The sequence below is a fragment of the Dendrobates tinctorius genome, unplaced genomic scaffold (genome assembly GCF_039654945.1).
Source record: "Dendrobates tinctorius isolate UK_male_01 unplaced genomic scaffold, ASM3965494v1 ptg000062l, whole genome shotgun sequence".
In the NCBI taxonomy this organism is placed as follows: domain Eukaryota; kingdom Metazoa; phylum Chordata; class Amphibia; order Anura; family Dendrobatidae; genus Dendrobates; species Dendrobates tinctorius.
Window position 1 is genome coordinate 33,404,291 of NW_027361730.1, and position 20,331 is coordinate 33,424,621.

The 20,331-nt window shown below is 46.1% G+C and overlaps 1 protein-coding gene across 2 annotated transcripts in view; it reads right to left on the minus strand.

The window, feature by feature from the left end:
* The window catches only part of ANXA2 (annexin A2), a 34,898-nt gene extending 15,168 nt beyond the window's left edge, over positions 1-19,730 (minus strand). The window contains exons 1-5 of one of the 2 annotated variants that reach the window (XM_073579502.1): positions 19,582-19,730; positions 11,234-11,292; positions 10,890-10,989; positions 9,176-9,270; positions 8,922-9,035 (exon numbers count right to left, since the gene is read on the minus strand). In XM_073579502.1, coding sequence (XP_073435603.1) covers positions 8,922-9,035; positions 9,176-9,270; positions 10,890-10,989; positions 11,234-11,281 — 357 coding nt within the window. In that variant the 5' untranslated portion in view covers positions 11,282-11,292; positions 19,582-19,730. Of the gene's footprint in view, positions 1-8,921; positions 9,036-9,175; positions 9,271-10,889; positions 10,993-11,233; positions 11,293-19,581 lie in introns of both variants that reach the window. The other variant, XM_073579501.1, reaches the window with a different exon arrangement.
* Between the last annotated feature and the right edge of the window lie 601 nt (positions 19,731-20,331).

The following is a 20,331-nucleotide window of genomic DNA, read 5'->3' on the forward strand; positions in this document are numbered from 1 at the left end:
AAAGGACACTGCTCTCTCCTGGTTCTCTTCCTATCTTTCTAACTGCTCCTTCAGTGTTTTGTTCACTGGCTCCCCTTCATCTCCTCTTCCTCTCACTGTTGGGGTCCCTCAGGGCTCAGTCCTTGGCCCTTTTCTCTCTCTACACGGCCCCAATTGGACAGACCATCAGCAGATCTGGCTTTCAGAACCATCTTTATGCTGATGACACACAACTATACACGTCATCCCCCGACCTTACCCCTGCTGTACTACAGAACGCCAGTGACTGTCTGTACGCAGTCTCCAACATCATGTCCGCTCTCTATCTGAAAATCAACCTCTCCAAAACTGAACTTCTTCTGCTCCTGCCATCTACTAACTTCCCTAAATCTGACATCTCCCTCTCTGCGGATGGCACCATAATAACCTCCCCCCGGCAGCAGGCACGCTGTCTGCGTGTTATGTTTGACACCAATCTCTCCTTCACAACCCATATACAATCTCTTGCCCCTTACTCCTAAAGAACATCTCTAGAATCCGCCCTTTTTCCATCATACATGACGGCACCACGAGAGAGGGGATCCGCCCAACAAGGACAGGAAACACTCAAGATAAAAGGGGTGGCTCTTCTCTCCGAATCAGTTGGTTTCCTGTCCTCGATGGGGAACCCTCAAGATGAAAACCTCTTGAAGATCCTGGAAGAAAGAAGAGGATGCCTGGGTCGGGTGATTACTGGCAGGCACTGGTCTGCTACATCCGTCACCAGGTACTGGTAGTCGCCTCGGGGGCCATTTATTCCTATGCCCCCACTGAGCGAGTGCGTGAGGCAGATGCCCGGGTGAAGTTTGGACCTCGGAGACCACGGTTCGTGTACCCTCCCTGATGACCGACATGCCCCATAGATGTCCACGGAGGCCACTTTGTGCTCCCTCCCTGTTGACAACCAGTGGCCATGCAGCCCGTGAGACACATCGGTGCCCGGGCAGAAATTAAGCTCCAAGAAGGCCACATAAGTGTACCTTCCCTGTTGAGGCCAGATGCCAGACCCCACTGGACGTGAGCCTGGAAAGAAGTCTAGGTACCTGTTATCAGTGGTGGCCAGGGTGACGTCCAAGTTCCCTCAGGACAGGGTCCGGTAAAATCACAAGTATGTGGAGCGCGCACCGAGGGTGGGGACAGGTGTCATGGAGTTGGCACGCCAGGAATGGAGCGGGCAGTCGCATCGGAAGTGACCAGGGCGCGCACCGGAAGTAGAATCCAGGAGAGCGGACACACCCGGGGAAGGGAGGCGCCGACTAGGCGGCAGCAGCGGCGTGCATGAGATTGCTCCAGCAGGCCCTGGAGACATAAGTCGGACGGGTTTAGAGCACACTGCTCAGCAAGGGCAGAGTGTCAGCAGCGCGCACCAGAAGTGGTTGCCGGGTGCGCGCATACATGTGATCCTCGGCCGGGTAAGCGCAGGGAGCGTATACACCCGGGTAATGGGGGCGGACACTAATTAAAATAGCGCGCACCAGATGTAGTTACCGGGTGCGCGCATAGGCCACAGCAGTGCCCATGCGTGGGGGTATATTTACATAGCGCAAGCGGCCGGCACGATCAACCAGGTGATCAATTAAAAAAAAAAAAAAAAGAGGGAGAATGCTAATATTTAAGCGCCGTAGGAAGTAGTCAGGCGTCACCACACCAGCTTTGGGTTAAATGGGATTGCTCTCATCAGGAAGCGGCAGCAGCAGCACAGCTAAGCAGCTTACAGGATGGAGAGCCCTTCACCAGACCACTTGCAGCCGCACCAGGAGGTGCAGGAAAGGCAGTCTCGTTCAGAAGAGAAAAGCCAGACACGCCGCAGCAGCAGTGGGAGCCGCTCGGGCAGCGCACGGGATCGTCACCGCAAAAAGGAGGGGTCCTCAGTCTCTCTGGAGGATAGCAAGAAGACCAGTCAGCCTCCAGATCCTGTACCCGTGCTGTAAATCGTCCGAGTGGTGAGTGAGCTTCGAGAAAGTCCAGCACGCTAATGTCTGTTCTCTTTCTCTCTCTCGTCTTCTCTCTCCCGTTTTTACATACATTGGTGGGGTGAAGTATAGGAGTTCCCTAAGAAAAGTAGATCAAAATCTAAAAATAAGGAATGTCCCTTATGCAATAGTCCCTTAGGAACATCGTTGAGTAAGAGATTGTGCCAGGATTGTATCAATAAAACAGTAGCGGAAGAGACACCCTCTTTTGCTGATAATCTGAGATCCCTGATTCAGTCAGAAGTATGTAAATCAGTGAGGGCTTTACAATCAGTGGATACGGATAGTAAAACAAAAGATAGATCCAGCCCCTCAGTAGTCTCTCAAGAGGACTCCACAGGATCAGAGGAGGACTCAGATAAATCCCGCTATTCAGATAGCAGTTCCGATGAGGGAGACACATTCCCAGTGGAAGCTACAGATAAGCTTATAAAAGCAATCCGATCTACTATGGAGCTGGTAGATGAGCGGGCAAAAAAAGACGGCTCAGGAATTCATGATTAGCGGGTTGCAAAAGAAGAAACGTAGAGCCTTCCCTATTCCCTATTAACGAACAGCTGGAAGGACTCAAAGAGAGAATGGGAAAAAACAGAGAATAAGTCCCAGATCAATTCCCTGAAAAGGAGGTACCCCTTTGATGAAGTGGCATCCTCATCCTGGGATAGAGCTCCAAAGATTGATGTAGCGATCTCAAAAGTCGCCAGAAAATCCTCCCTACCCGTTGAGGATTTAGGTTCCCTAAAAGAACCTCTGGACAGAAAGACAGACAATTGTCTTAAGACAGCCTGGGAGGCCTCGGCTGGGGCACTAAGACCCGCCATCGGGGCCACTTGTGTGGCTAGATCCCTAAAAATATGGGTTGATAACCTGGAGGATCAACTAGAGCAAGGAGTCCCCAGGGAGTCTATTCTGGAAGCAATATCGGCCATCAGAGCAGCGGCAGTCTTTCTCGCTGAGGCTTCAGAAGATTCAGCCAGGCTAGCAGCAAAATCAGCAGCCTTAACTAATGTGGGACGCCGTGCAGTATGGCTAAAATGCTGGCCGGGGGACACACAGGGCAAAGATGAAACTCTACTCTCTGGGAAATTTCCTGTTTGGACCGGCATTGGATGATGTGTTGGAGAAAGCCAGCGACAAAAAGAAGAATTTCCCAAAACAGCCATTTCAGGCCTTTTGGCGCTCCTTTCAGAAGGGCAGAAAATTCAGAAGACAGCAGAACAGGGATCGAGACAGAAACAACTCTGACAAGCGATCCAGAGGAGGGAGAGGTTTCTATTTCGGCAAGCCCTCCAAAGACGCCAAAAAACCCTCCCAGTGACGGTCCGTCTCAGGTAGGGGGAAGGCTCTCTCACTTCCTCCCAGCCTGGGAGAGGATCTCATCCAGCACCTGGATCCCACAGATTGTGGGGTCAGGTCTAGAGTTAAGATTCCACCACTGGCCGCCACGAAGATACATGCAGGCTCCAGTACAGTCCTCAAGAAAAACAAGAAAGTCTGGAGGGGGAAGTAATATCACTCCTAGACAAACATGTCCTGGAAGAAGTTCCGGAAGAGGAAAGGAAGGAAGGTTTTTACTCCCCCCTATTTCTCATTAAAAAAAAAAAAAACAGTTCCTGGAGGATGATTATAAATTTGAAAGGCCTCAGTCCCATCATTCAAGATGGAAATGATAAGATCGGCAGTGAAGCTCCTCTTTCCTCAGTTCTACATGGAAGTCATGGACCTCAAGGATGCTTATTATCATGTCCCGATCCGGCAACAAGATCGCAAATATCTCAGGGTGGCGGTCCAGATGAGGCTCTCAGTGGCGTCACTTTCAATACAGGGCTCTGCCCTTTGGCGTAGCGATAGCAGCCCCCCGAGTCTTCACGAAATTAATTGCAGAGGTCACAGGACATCTCAGGGAAAAAGACATTCTGGTGATACCATATCTGGATGACTTCTTGATAGTGGGAAGAAATTTCTCTCACTGTCAAGAACAAGTCAAAATAGTGATGGAGACACTACAGACACTTGGATGGCAGCTGAACCTCAAAAAATCCAAATTGGAACAGGCAATGATCCAGAATTTCTTAGGGTTAACAATGGACTCGGTGGTGCAGGAGTGTCGCCTCAGAGAAGAGAAAGAAGAAAAGATCAAAAATCTAATTGTGACAACATTAAAAAAAAAAAAACAGAAATGACTCAAGAGAAGGGCCATGTCAGTGTTGCGTTCCCTAACCTCCTGTATACCAGCAGTGAAATGGGCCCAGTTCCACACAAGAGAACTTCAGTGGTGTGTGCTACAAAACGACCTGAGGCTTCAGGGGCAGTTAGAGCAGAAGCTCACCCTCCCGTACCCTGTACTCCAGTCACACAGGTGGTGGTTACAGATGGAGTCCTCTCCGAGAGGAGTACCCTGGACATACACAGCCTCCAAGGTAGTCACAACGGACGCCGGTCCTTGGGGGCGGGGAGCCCACCTAGACACGCTATGGCTCCAGGATCCCTGGGCCCAGGAGGAAATAAATCTATCCTCAAACAATTGGGAACTGCTAGCAATCGAAAGGGCACTAAAAGGATTGTTGACACATCTAAGAGGACACTGTTGTGAGTTCATTTTCCCCTTCATTACTGAGGCCCGCGGAACTCCCTCTTCTGGTAAAGAAAGGTAGTGAGCCTGATTATCAAACACCTGAGGCTGATGATGATGACTGGCTGAGTGGAGTTACTGACTGGATATAAGGCTGCCGACGCCCTTCTGCCCTGCGGGTGATTTCTCTGTGGGATCCTGGGAGACCAGTCTGAATTCCTGCTCCTCTAAAGCTAAGTTTGCTGCTCGGCCTTTTGCATTGGTGCTTTGACTTTGTTTTGCTTTGTTTTTCTGGATTTCTGCCATTCCCTGCTGGGGTGTGCTGAATTCCTTTAGCTCTGTCTTCTGAAAATACCTGAGTGCTGATTTAGTTTTTGAAGCCTAGCTGCTTCAGGGCCTTTTTCATATCAGCTTGTTGGCTTATGTCTTTGATAGGGTTTTGGCAGATTGCAGACAGCAGCCTTCCTGTCCTTTCCTATCTAGGTAGTTTTGGGCCCCGTCTTTGCTCAGTCTATCTTTCTGTCTGTGTTAGTGTTTTCATCTTGCTTCACCGTCATTATATGTTGGGGGCTGCCTATTGCTTTGGGGTCTGCTCTGGGGCAGTTTAGATTTCCCCTTTCTTTCTTTAGGCCTATTTAATTGTCCGGCTGTTATCGAGGGGTCTAGGGCATCGTAGGAACCCCCCACGGCTACTGCTAGTTGTGTTGATAGGTTCAGGGGTCTGCAATCTGATAGTTGCCAACTTCCCTGGTTTTCTGGACTTAGCTTGTATTTCTGTTTTTGCCTCCTACGGTGACTCATTCATAACAGGACACCATGCGAGAGTCCTATCAGACAACCGAACAGCGGTCGCATATGTGAACCACCAGGGGGGCACCCGTTCTCAGTCCTTGGTGCAAATAGCAAAAAGGATCCTGACTCTGGTGGAACACCAGTTCCTCTCATTATTGCCCCTGCATATCTGAGGCGTGGACAACCTGAAGGCAGACTTTCTCAGCAGGAACCACTTGAGGCAAGGAGAATGGTGCCTAAAAGAGTCCATTTTTCAAAGGATTGTGCATATGTGGGGGAAACCCAACATAGATCTCTTCACCTCAAAAGCCAACAGGAAGGTTCAAAAATTCTGCTCCCTAAGTCCAGCAGACAGGCCATTGGCAGTAGACGCCTTCAGGATAGAGTGGACATCAGGTCTCCTGTACGCCTTCCCTCCAATATGCCTCATTCCAGCAGTTCTGAGGAAGATCAGGGAGGACAGAGCCAGAGTGATTATGATAGCTCCCTTTTGGCCGAAAAGACCATGGTTCTACTGGCTGAGAGTGATGTCAGTGACTGACCCATGGGTGCTCCCGGAGGACCACGACCTCCTAACACAGGGTCCCTTCAATCACCCTCAGAAGTCCGGGCTGCATTTGACAGCCTGGAATTTGAAAGGTCACTACTAGAAAAGAAGGGATTCTCAGCGGGGTTAATATCCAACTTACTCAGTAGCAGAAAACCAGTGACTACAAAAATTTATGGTAGAATATGGAAAAAATTCTTATCTACCTCAGGCCCAATACGGGAAGGAGATGTCCCGATAGTGGCAGTACTGGAATTTCTGAAGAAAGGTTTAGAGTTGGGGTTAGCTGTCAGTACCCTCAAAGTACACGTCTCAGCCCTGGCAGCCTTATTCAACTGTGACCTAGCAAACAATAGGTGGGTGGCCAGGTTTATCCGGGCCTGTACTATAGCTGACTCTGTCCCGTCCCCTACTCCTCCTCCTTGGGATCTAAATTCAGGTTATGTGCACACGCTGCGGTTTTTGCTTTCTTTCCGCTGCGGAACTGCAGCAGTTCTGCAGACAGTGTACAGTAGCATGTAAATCTATGTGATTTACAATCTGCTGTGCACATGCTGCGGATTTTTAACTGCGGAAAAGCTGCGGTTTTGAATCCGTAGAAAGAAATGACATGTCCCTACACTCAGGTCATGGACGATAGAGTTGTGTTAAAATTAGACCCAGCATACCTTCCTAAAGTGGTATCGAAATTCCACAGGGCTCAGGAGATAGTCTTACCATCCTTTTGTCCTAACCCTAGTAACCAGAAGGAGGAGAGGCTTCATTGCCTAGACATTAGATGTATCCTGCAGTATTTAGAGGTGACAAGACCTTGGAGAAAACAGAGGGCCTTATTTGGCTCATACCAGGGGGCAAGGAAGGGCCTTAAAGCCTCTAAACAAACTATAGCTAGATGGGTGAGAGAGGCCATTATGCTAGCGTATAGTAGTGCAGGCAGGGCTGTTCCAAAGGGCCTAAAAGCCCACTCCACGAGGGCCATGGCGACGTCCTGGGCGGAGAGAGCTGACGCCTCCATCGACCAAATCTGTAAGGCGGCCACTTGGTCCTCTCCGTCTATCTTTTTCAAACATTATAGGTTAGACCCATCTGCTACCTCTGATCTCACATTCGGGAGAAGAGTGTTACAAGCAGTGATCCCTCCCTAAAGAGAATACAATCTCTAACTCTCTCGTGGTGTCGTCATGTATGATGGGAAAATACGGGTATTACCTGGTAATGTGTTCTTTCATGAGACATGCCTGCACCCTTATATTCTCTCCCTATTGATCACATCATTAGTTGGGTGCATTATTAGCATTATACACTCCCTTGGGTGTTGGAAATTTAGTAATGTAAAGGATGTATTATTTATAGGTACACTAACCTGCGGAGTCCCTCTCGTGCTCTGTAAAACAACTGATGCGGAGAGAGGAGCCGCCCCTTTTATCTTGAAGGTTTCCTGTCCTTGTTGGGCGGATTCCCTCTCTCGTGGTGCCATCATATCTCATGAAAAAACACATTACCAGGTATGTAATACTCGTGTTTTCTCACCATGGAAAAAAACAAAACACTGTTGCCTTGATCCACTCACGCCTGGACTACTACAATGCTCTATTAATTGGCCTCCCCGTTACTCGACTTTCCCATCTCCAGTCCATCCTTAATGCAGCAGCCAGGGTTGTCCATCTGTGTAATTGGTACTCATACGCGTCCGCTCTTTGCCAGCCGTTGCACTAGCTGCTCAATCATTATAGGATCCAATTCAAACTGCGTATTCTCACCCACAAAGCTCTCCATAGTGCCCCCCCCCACATCTCCTCCCTCATTCCTGTTTATCAGCCTACCCACTCGTTACGCACTGCAAACAACTTTCGACTAACCTCTGCACTAATCCGTACCTCCCACTCCCATCTCCAAGACTTCTCCTGCGTTGCGCCATCCTCTGGAATGATTTACCCCAAGAAATCAGGACTAACCACAACTTGCACAGTTTTAGGCGCTCCCTCAAAACACATCTGTTGAGAGCGGCCTTTACTGGCTGGTCACAACCTCATGCAGCCTTTATCTATCCCCCACTCCCTCAAGATGGCTGGAACATCAATGTAAATATGCACCTGAACTTTGCATCTCCCACACCTCATTATAGATTGTAAGCTCTCACGAGCAGGGTCGTCCTATTTTGCTATAATCATTGTATTATCTATTATGACTTGTGTATGAACTGTTAAACTGTAAAGCGCTGTGGAATATGGTGGGGCTATATAAATAAAGATTATTATTATTTATTATGTGAAGACATAAGATTTAACATGCATATCCCACAATGTAGTAGTCACTATTTAATCATTACGTAACTTTGTACATTATGGTCAGTCCTCCCTTTTTTGGCATGCTGTAGGGCAGCATTGCTCTCCTAAAGTTAAAGGGGTTGTCCCCTACTCAAACAATTCCTTCTCAATCATTAGGTTTCCCCCAATTAAAATAACAGATTTACTCACCTCTGGTGTGGGCACTGTTCCAGCAGCATCGGTGCCTGCTCTCCCGGGACTTGCGTAACACTGGCTGCAGAGACCGGGTGACATAACAATCAGCTTCCGCTTTACTCTCCCCTCCCTCGGACACAACTGACATCAGAACTGCAACTACTCTCAATTCCTCTGGGTGTTAAATTTGTCTGAAGGAGGAGAGAGTGAAGCAGCAGCTAAATGTTATGTCACATGATCCCTGCAGCCAATGTCACATGATCCCAGGAGAGCCTGTGCCGCCACAGCTGGAACGACGACCGCAGCAAAGGTAAGTATAGTTGTAATTATTTTACTTGGGGAAAACAAGAAATTGAGAAGGGTTTGTTCGAGTAGGTGACAACGTCTTTAATTTTTAAGAAAGCAATGCTGTATTGTTCTTTAGAATATTTTGATATGGGTGTTGGGTAATGAATAAGTGTCTTGCTCTAGTCAGCCTCAATATATAAGGTTAAATAAGTATACTTCATATTAAGTGGAGAAGAGGAACTCGATTTAATAACTTGTACATGACTAACCTTCATAGAAGCTTTTAGTTCTGAAGCATCATACTGAGATCGTGGTTTCATCAGTCCAAGAATCAGTGTCTCAAGGTGACCAGAAAGTGCTCCTTTCAATGCTGATGGGAGATCCTGCGAATTAAGGAAAACTACAATATTACTTGGATCAAGGATTAAATGGTCAAAGTTTCATTTCTTCAGATTGAATGTCAAGATCTGGCCATAAATAGCATCATTTGCAAGAAGACCTAATGTATTGTCTTAACTATTACCTTCTTGGTTCTCCGCTGATAGGCGAATGCTATGTCCTGCCTTTGATCATTGCTGCGGTTTGTTAAAATGTTGATGATTGTCAGCTCATCCACGCCTGAAATATATGAAATGTTTTAAGAATGAGAGAATTGTATATAAAGAGCTAAAGAATAGATAAGAATACTTAAGATGAGAACAATACCCAAATTATCAGCTGTTATCTCTTAAAATATTCACCCCACCAACCAAAAACTACAACTCTCTTTGTATTTAAAATAAGCATTTAGCAACATTATTGTTCATTAATTATTTAAGATGGATAGGAATAGGAAACACAATATATTGGTACCTTTCCATTAGTCATTGCCCTATCTGGAAACAGACTGAAAATTACTGCCCCTACTGCAAGGCCGGGATTAAAAATGAGCAATGAGAATGCGGGACGGTGAAGAATAATGCGTGTTATTTTTAGCCAGAAAAAGTGCATCTGAATTATGCATAGTCCGTGCACTCTGCACTCACATATTCCTGTACAAAGTAAATAAACACAATTATCCTCAGGCAAAAGGAGTATTGATTGCAGCAGATACAGGAACTGCTTGTAATTGGGTTTAACAGTGTAGTCATGAAAGCCAGACAAGGAAAACAAGACCTGCAATGTAAGGAGGGGAGGAAAGAAAACTATTTCACAGCTCGTAACTGGTACACACCTCACCCATTCTGGAATGTTCCTATATATATATATATATATATATATATATATATATATATATATATATATAGAAGAAAGAAAAAAAAAATAGTAAAAGTAAAAAAGCAGCACCAAGAGGAAATCTGTTCTGCTTCCTCCATTTCTGCAACATGATTAGATCCGCTCAGGTTATTTCTGGCACAAGGAGAAAATTTGAGTGCAATAAATTAGAAAAACAATTAGTTTGGGTACAGATCTCTTTGGGCTTTTAACAATTGCAGCTATTCCAATTATATGGAGCACATGGTATCCACAGGAAGGAGGGAAATAATGTGGCGGAAACTAAGTGGAATAAAACAGGCTGTAAACTTCATGGAAAAGGGAATAAAAAAACCATGCAGGCTGGAGATTTACAAGTGGTATTGAAGCATGTAAGCCATGTTGGAGATGATGCCAACATGTCCTACAGGGGTTTACAACCAGGGGAGGTAACACACAAATAAAGTGATAATTAAAAAGTCAAAAAGAGAGAGGACCCTGACTATTTGACCCTACAATCTCACATCAGAGGAAACACAATTTGTATGCCTGGCAATCAATTATGAGCAAGTATAAGAAGCTGCAACAGTACAAAGCTGGAGCTATGGTTTCTTTGTATGGTTTCCTTGTCTGCAATAGTGGACCAGGCAAGCTCAACCCGGTCATCTTCAGTTGAAGATGGAAAAGACCAGTGGGCAGATTGCTAATATGGGCAAGGCATGGACGATTTTGGGGAGTGGTCACCCACACCCATCAAATTAAGTCACTAAAGTGGCATAACTTTGTTGTGTGCCAGCCCCCGGCGACGGCACACACTGGGATCAGACCTTTAGTAAGATTTGAACACTGCTCAATTAGCCAAGTCAGTATACTCTAGTGTACCCTAATCCAGTCTTAATTAATCGATCCTGGGAGTTGATGGACTTGTTACTTTTCTCGCTGATCATTTTTATCCTGTTTTTTTACTTAAACTCTTCCTTAAAAAACAAAGAAAAGGAACCAACCTTTAGTCTTAATGGCAGTTTCAAGGGCTGCAGCATCTTTCTCTGCGTCAAAGTTTGTGAAAGGCCTCACAGAACCAAGAGCTGATTGACTGGAGCTGGACTGCTGAATTGTATAAAGCAAGAATTAGAAGTGGAAACATAAAACTATAAACAAATATAAATATTAATTAACACAAAAAATACTGCAGAGGATCAGTACAAAAAAAAAAAAAAATAATGAGCATGAGATCTTACAATTATTCTTTCCACTTTGAGAGTAAAGAATAGTTTTATTAAAGTGGAATTAAGAGCGTTGGATGTGTCTCCATGCTCCACATTAGCTCATGCCATGCAGCTGTACTTACAGTTCCTTCCAATTTCAGTTTGTTTAGAATTTCATGGATACAAGCCATCGCTATAGACTCTGAAACACAGAAAGCAATAAACAAAATATATTAAAAGCAGTAAAGTCAAATACCATGAAGGAAGTAACCTAATCTCAGATACATCTGAAAATTCTTAAACCGTAGAGTATCTATAGTTAGTAGATAAATGTGAAGCTGCATGTTAGAATATTTCTAGCTAGGTAGTCAATGTAAAAACTGATCATTTTTTGGGCTGTTTTACATATATTCAGCTAATCTGGCTTCCTGAAAAGCATCATAATGCAGGCTAACATATGAATAGTTATTATTTATTTATATAGCACAATTGATTCCATGGTGCTGTACATGAGAAGGGGTTACATACAAATTACAGATATCACTTACAGTAAACAAACTAACAATGACAGACTGATGCAGAGTGGAGAGAGGACCCTGCCTTTTCGGGCTTACATGCTACAGGATGGTGGGGAAGGAGACAGTAGGTTGGTGGGTTGCAGCAGTTCCGGTGTTGGTTGAGGTGATATCACCGGTAGTGGTGAGAGAGAAGGAGGTAGCGGGGTCATTGCAGGCTTTCTTGAGGAGATGGGTTTTCAGGTTCCGTCTGAAGGATCCAAATGTGGTTGATAGTCGGACTTGTTGGGGCAAAGAATTCCAGAGAATAGGGGCTATTCGGGAGAAGTCTTGGAGGCATTTGGGTGAGGAGCGAATAAGTGTGGAGGAGAGAAGGAGGTCTTGGGAGGACCGGAGATTACGTGAGGGAAGGTATCGGGAGATTAGTTCAGAGACATATGGGGGAGACAGGTTATAGATGGCCTTGTAGGTCAGTATTAGTAATTTGAACTGGATACGTTGAGGGAATGGAAGCCAGTGAAGAGATTTGCAGAGGGGAGAAGCGGAGGAGTAGCGAGGAGATGAATTAGTTGGGCGGCAGAGTTAAGGATGGACTGGAGAGGTGCGAGGGTGTTAGCAGGGAGACCACAGAAAAGGATGTTGCAGTAGTCAAGGCGGGAGATGATGAGGGCATGCACAAGCATTTTAGTAGATTGAGGGTTGAGGAAAGGACGCATTCTGGAAATATTTTTGAGCTGGAGGCGACAGGAGGTAGAAAGAGCTTGGATGTGCGGTTTGAAGGACAGGGCAGAGTCAAAGGTTACTCCGAGGCAGCGGACTTCTGGGACTGGGGAAAGTGTGATGTCATTAATTGTTATAGCTAGGTCGGGTAAAGAAGATCTGTGAGATGGAGGAAAGATGATGAGTTCAGATTTGTCTACATTGAGTTTGAGGAGGCGAGAGGAGGAGAAGGAGAAGGAGGATATGGCTGATAGACACTCTGGGATTCTGGACAGCAGAGAGGTGACATCTGGGCCAGAGAGGTAGATCTGAGTGTCATTAGCATAAAGGTGGTAGTGGAATCTGTGGGACTTTATGAGTTGCCCCAGACCAAGTGTATAGATTGAGAAGAGTAGGGGTCCTAAAACAGAGCCTTGGGGGACTCCAACAGAGACAGGATGGGATGAGGAGGTGGTGTGGGAGACGCTGAATGTGCGGTTGGAAAGGTATGAGGAGATCCAGGATAGGGCAAAGCCTTTGATGCCGAAGGAGGAGAGGATATGTAGTAGGAGGCAGTGGTCAACTGTGTCAAATGCAGAGGACAGGTCTATAAGCAGGAGTATAGAGTATTTTCCATTTGATTTGGCTGTAAGTAGGTCATTAGTAATTTTGGTCAGGGCTGTCTCAGTGGAGTGATAGGGGCGGAAACCAGATTGTAGATTGTCGAAGAGCAAGTTAGATGATAGGTGGGAGGAAAGTTCAACGTGGGCATGCTGTTCCAGGAGTTTGGAAGCGAATGGAAGCAATGATATTGGGCGATAGCTGGACAGAGCGGTTGGGTCGAGGGTTGGCTTTTTAAGGATAGGCGTGATTGTGGCATGCTTGAAAGCAGAAGGGAAGGTATCGGATGTTAGTGATAGGTTGAAGAGGTGGGTTAGGGATGGGATAAGTGTGGTGGTGAGGTTGGGGAGGAGGTGGGATGGGGTCAAGTGCACAGGTTGTGAGGTGCGGTTTGGAGAAGAGCCAATTAAGTTCCCCTTCAGTGATGTTCAGTGATGTAGTTAAAACCCCTTGATCATGCATTCAGATTCAGCTAAACGTAATGAGGTGGTAAGATTAAGAAGTCCCAGTCACTGTAATGCAATATTATACACTCAAACAGCTAAGAGACCTGCTGACAGCAGCTTGTTGATTGTAACAAAGAAACAGATGATTTTTATAGACTGCAAAACGAAAATTAAGCAAAGACACAAATATTTACCTTTGCTAACTTTAGAGCCACTGTTAAGCAAAGTTTTTTAAAAAGGGAATGTGTCAGAACGATTCAGTTTGCCCCCCCCCCCGCGTCCCCCCATAAAAAAAAACAACTTTATCTTTCAGAGAGCAACATGATCATAGAATGTTTTCCACACTTTTACTTATGCAGTCTGTCTCCATCTGCATGAATAGCTTTTTTGTTTTTTTCCTTTACAGATATAATTCTAATGAAACTGAAGCTTAAGTTGTCTGGGAGTGGCAAACTCTTCCCAAGATCACTGGCTGTGCAGACAAGTAGAGGCCAGAGGGCTGTCAGTCAAGCAGAGGAAGCTTAACAGGAATAGTCAGGCAAGGAGAAGCTTGGAAGTGCTTGGACAATCCCAGAGCATATAAAGGGCACCTGTGAGTAGAATGAACTCTTCTAAGCCATCTACATAGGCATGCAAGTCATAGGAAGGTGAATAAAATTATACCTCGATATCTGAGCTCTTATTCTAGAGAAATCCATGTTTTTTCTTAATATGTACATTAGCTCGCAAGTTCTATGGGTCAGACACAGATCTCTGTGAGAATCTGCATCCAGAGGTTATTTTAAATGAACAGTTACCAATATGTAATGACTAAGAGACTGCTCTCCTGATCTACATGGCTCACATTGGTAACACACACTTCCATTTAAAAAACAATCTCTGGAGGAGCACACTCATGCTCTGTCCGGTCCACAGAGCATAGTATATTATATATATATTATAATTAAAAAAAAATATATTATATATATATATATATATATATATATATAAAAAAAGAAAAAAAAATATATATATATTCTGAGTGTTTGTGTGTTAAGCCTCGCCCACTCCACATAGCCAGCCCTGCCCACTGGCGGACGGAGAGCGGGCTTGCAGTGGGAAAGTGCGGGATGCGAGTGGAGAGCAGAGTTGCGAGGGAGAGAGCGGGACACAGATGGCGAGCAGTGATACTGAGGGATAGAGCGGGACGGCGCTCAGATTGGGGCTGTGGAGGGAGAGAGCGGGACGGCGTATGGAGAGCGGGACTGCAGAGGGAGAGCGCGAGACAACGAATGGAGAGCGGAGCTGAGGAAGGAGAGAGCGTGATGGCGGGTGGAGAGCGGGGCTGTTAAGGCTGAGAGCGGAACAAAGGTGGAGAGCTGGGCTGCTGAGGGAAAGAGCGGGACAGCTAGTGGAGACGGGCTACAGAGGGAGAGAGTGGGATGGCCAGTGGAGAGCGGGGCTGTGTAGGGAGAATGCGGGACGGCGATTGGAGAGTGGGGCTACGGAAGGAGAGAGCGGGACGGTGGATGGAAAGCTGGGCTGCGAAGGGAGACAATGGGGCTGTAGAGCGAAAGCGGGGCTACGGAAGGAGAGAGCGTGACTGTGGATGGAAAGCTGGGCTGCAGAGGGAGACAATGGGGCTGTAGATTGAAAGCGGGGCTGCTGAGGGAGAGAGCGGGACGGCCAGTGGAGATGACTACGGAGAGAGTGGGACGGTGGATGGAGAGCGTGGCTGCTGAGGGAGAAGGCAGGACGGCTGGTGGAGAGCTGGGCTTTGGAGGGAGGGAGCGGGGCTGCGGAGGGAGAGAGCAGGACAGCAGTTAGTTACTATGCCCGGGCAATGCCGGGCTCTTCAGTTAGTTTATATATATAAGAAAAACGTGGTTATAATTTTATTCAGCTTTCCATGACCTACAAGCCCATATAGATGGCCTAGGAGGGTTGATCATACTGTCAGATTCTCTTTAAGTCTCATTTGCAACATTTACAGATTGCATAAGTGTGGATATTATTTTGAGAAAGCAAAACATGACCAAATATACAGTTTCCTTTTGATACATTTCTGATACATTCCCTTTAAAGTGGTTGTTGACTTATTGGAAAATCCCTTCTGAAGTGCCCAGAGTAAAATAAGAAAAACTTGTACTCCCCTACCGCACAAGCTCATTTCCAGCCATATTGGTAAAGGGTCTCCCTGCGCTCATGTGACATTTTAGTGTCATATGAGCGCTGCAGTCAAACAGCCACTGACCGCTTTACTATTTTGGATGTCCATTCTGACAGAACATGGATGAGTAGCAGCCAATCAGCTTCCGCTGATGAGCTGCAGACGAGTTGACTTAATAATATCATGCGAGTGCCAAGAGACCTGGCACCAACATTCTACTCGGGGAACTCAGGAATTAATAAAGGTTTGGCTATTTAGTGGAAAACCCCTTTAAACTTCACATATCTCATTGTCCTGTGTGATTTATAGTTCACTGCATGTTAGATATAAGGATGTGACCATTTACTTTGGTGGAAACTCTGTATGCATACTATTTCAGAACTGCCTTATTCAAGCTAATAGACCATTTACAAAAAATTTCCGCTGAGGATTTGGGTGGAAATTTATAGTAACACACTTTATGAAAACAATCCTGAAAATCTGCACTACAGCTGAGCATTACAGAGCTTGGCCCAGCGAGCATGTGTTATCAATAGGAGGGGAGAGAAATTTGCAGCTGCCAGACATCTTACATTCAGAACAGTTTTGGGTATTTTGAAATTCATAATGCCCGGATCCTTCTGGTAGGGGCGGTGCCGGACTAGTTATGTCTCTCACTATAGTCCCCCTTGTGGCCCCTCAAAGTCAAACTACATTCTATCTGAAACACCAGAGCATTTCAGAGACAAACATACCTGGGTGCAATCGTGCAGCCAGGCTCGGAATCATGTTGACCCTAGTATGGGCAGCATGAACTGGACAGTTCCCCCTTAAGGGCTCATACTCTTATATGAGAAACTCGGACGAGTCTCGCACGTCAATACCCGGCACTGCCGCCGGCACTCTGGAGAGGTGTGTTCAACTGCACAGAAATACATGCAGCTGAACGCTCCAATCTGAGTGCCGGCGGCAGTGCCGGGTATTGACGTGCGAGACTCGTCCGAGTTTCTCGCATGTGAGTATGAGCCCTAACACAGGTATTCCACCAAATGTAAAAGCTAGATAAAATATTGTAGCCGGCTTTAGTAAACACAGATGTTTCACACAAAAAGAGTCATTAGCATAAAACTGTGGGATAATATCTGGCAGGAACAATACAAGCCCGTGGCAATAGGACTACACCCCTAGGGAGGGAGAACAGAACCTGAGTTCACAGTTTAATCTCTCCGAATATATTTATGCAGTTAGATACAGATCCACTAATCACAGCGACACCATTTTATAATACGGCTGGAAGCTAACGAAACAAATCATTGCACAATGCCATAGTGTGTGAATTGTGCTTTGTTCAGGCATGTCACTACTCACAGGGTTAATGCCTCCTAGACAGCGAGCTGCAGTTTGCCACATGCAGTTGTACCTAGGGTGTGGTGCGGGGTTGTCACTGCAGCCTGCTCTACTACATCCAAGCTGAACAAATAAGCTCTTCATGTAAAAAATGTATAGATGTGATGTCAGCGCCTCAACGGATCAGTCAGCACCCCTGACATGTTGGTTTTAGAGTAGACTTGAATTCTCTATGAACCAACAAACTTGGAGCAGATTTCTCCTTTTTTTTTTGCAGCTCTACATTGTGCAGTTCCTCTCCCTAAAACAATACGAATAAAGTGACAACTGGGTGTTCCTATTCCCTTTGCCAAAGCGGTGTGTCCCCACGCAGCCAGTCATCTCTGATTGGACAGTGTCAGGCTGTAGGGACACACTCCCATCTGGTAACACCCAGTCAGGAACATTTAGGAGGAATTATAGATTCTAAAAAAAGGATTCTAAGAAGAGATGCTCCAGAATTGTTATTTCATGAGGTCTATTATTTAGTACGAGGGACATGCCTGGAGAGACGATGGATGCCCTATTATCTTAGCGTTACCCAGAGCTAGATCCAAAGCACTCCCAGAATGTAAAAACAGGGTCACCACCCTGAAGAGTTGGCAAATGTCTCAAGTGTCTCCAAAAACCCCCTGACTTGTATCCCTCTTTTCAGTCATTTTAGTCTAGGGCTTCTTGCTGCTTGAAATCTAGAAAAATACATGAAGATCACAACTTTTTTTTTTGTCAGAAATGCTAAAATGTGTTTACTTGTGTGTGAATTGTCATCTCTGTTCTGGTTTTTGTATATAGGTCGAGCGCTCCTGTAAACTTTGCTCAAACTCCTCTGGGTCACGACCTTGCATTATTAGAAGATGTTTCTAGGAGATATGGCGTTGTCTCATGACACTGCCTTCTGCACGGCTCCTCTCAGCAGCAGATTATTGGGAAGGGTCCCACAGTCTCAGTAATGCAGTGTAATTTGGCTTTTGGTAAAATCCTCCCACTCCACAGAAGAAGTCAGAGCCAGCATCAGGCTCAGTGCCAGGATTTCCTCCACCCAACTCATAAATCACCCTGCCACACCTATCCTAATCCACAGTGCCTGCCCTCAGTCTGCAAGGCCTGGCATAGCCTGCTATTTAGAGAGATGTAACAAAGGATAGAAAAATTATAGATTTAATAAGAGAATATACACAACATGAAGAACAAAGCTGCACGTGAGATTCTATAAGGACTCTTCTAACTTACATTACCACCTACAGATTGATGTATAGACAGTGGGGCATATTTAGGTTTCTTAAGTTCTTATATATTTATACATTTCTGAGTGGTATGATAGGCATAGGGTGTTCTTATTTTTTTTTTTACACCTGGAAGAGTGAGGAACACGTTGGTGACCCGTACCAGGTTGTACCAACATCCTCTTTTTGAAAAATTAAATTTTTTGGAATGAAAAATGGTCTATCTCCACGGCATTTACGCAAAACACCACGTTTTTCAATGCAAATATGTAATGAGCCGCCTAAATATGACGGATAAATCTCCCATAATGTGCACAAAATCTGGAATGCAGATCACAAATGCTGACTCCACGCTCTGAAAACAAAGAATGAAGAAATGGGACACGCTTCATAGATCTAGATCGCACCCACTAAAAAGATAAAAAGCACAGATAGGAGAGAGGAGGCTCCTGGAAACATCTACTTTAGGTAAAAGTTCTGTCTCCCGCGTTTCTTAAACATTTCATATATGAACATGGTGATCCTGATCCAGGGCAAATGTTTAGCTTGTGCCCAGAATACAGTGGCCAAGAAGGAATGGCCTCCCTCCCAGCTTAGGGAACAACTACACCACCACTGCTGAAACATCCTAAATACCATAGGGAAAACAAGGAACATGAGAAAACATCACCAGTAATAATCAACGAGTCATTACACAGTCCTGTACAAAGTACAGAGTAAGTGGCCATTTATGAAGTCAACAGGAAACAAAGTGTCTTTTAGGTAGGGCTTCAAGATGTCATAGAAATGTGTAGATGGCGTTCCAGATCATATCAATGCCCACAGGATCAAGGAATCCAGAGATGAATGAATGATTATGGGTGGGGCAGATTGCAATGACATCCCCATTACTGGAAGCATTAGCCAAATTACAAGCCATCACCCTGCTCCCACCCCAGTGAAGTACTGGCCCTGTCCCCCCCCCCCAATCAATGCAACATCCCAGATGACTATGTACTATTGTAAGGTTATAGTGTGTCTAAAGATATATATATATATATACACATACATACATACATACATACATAATATACTCACTCTGACACTCTGAAAGATCGGGGGTCCTATCTGCTCTCTTGCAGGGTCACTAGACCACATCATCTATAGTCAGGTCTCCATTGCTATACAAGACAGCATCTGTACTACAGAAGAACACTACAGAGTTGGCTGGTAACAGTGACCAATAGCTTGCACTATGTAGGTGGGCATAGTTAGCCTTCAGGACTAGAAATCCCCATTTCAGACTTGCTGGGATTTGTGGTAGTTTGGCTGGTAGTAACTAAGTGCATGCATTATCTAGTGACTTCTACGCATCTAGCTATTATTTCTGGGACTAGCACTCCCAGCATAAGCGATGAGTAGTAGTTCTGGGCTGCAGAATATGCATGTGGCAGCAGAGCTCAGTGTGAGGAGAGGACCAGAGTGGAGAATTACCTGAGGCGCCGCAGGAGGAGGAGGCAGGAGCGGCCGCTGGCTGGGACGGAGGAGCAGTGAGTGCGCTCGGTATCACCCGGGCGTGGCATTTATTAGGCGGCCACGTAGTAGTCTGCACCAACTGTACACAACATCCTCGTACCCGCCCTGCTGTTCCTCCCACTGCCCGCACCACTACTAGTCCTCCATCTCCGCTATGTGCCGCGCCAGGCACCGCCACCTCATCTACTGCTGAGGAAAGTGTGTATGGGCTCCTGCTGCTGAGGAGAGCATGTGTATGGGCTCCTGCTGCTGAGGAGAGCATGTGTATGGGCTCCTGCTGCTGAGGAGAGCATGTGTATGGGCTCCTGCTGGTGAGGAGAGCGTGTATGGGCTCCTGCTGGTGAGGAGAGCGTGTGTATGGGCTCCTGCTGGTGAGGAGAGCGTGTATGGGCTCCTGCTGGTGAGGAGAGCGTGTGTATGGGCTCCTGCTGGTGAGGAGAGCGTGTATGGGCTCCTGCTGGTGAGGAGAGCATGTGTATGGGCTCCTGCTGGTGAGGAGAGCGTGTATGGGCTCCTGCTGGTGAGGAGAGCGTGTGTATGGGCTCCTGCTGGTGAGGAGAGCGTGTATGGGCTCCTGCTGGTGAGGAGAGCATGTGTATGGGCTCCTGCTGGTGAGGAGAGCGTGTATGGGCTCCTGCTGGTGAGGAGAGCGTGTGTATGGGCTCCTGCTGGTGAGGAGAGCGTGTATGGGCTCCTGCTGGTGAGGAG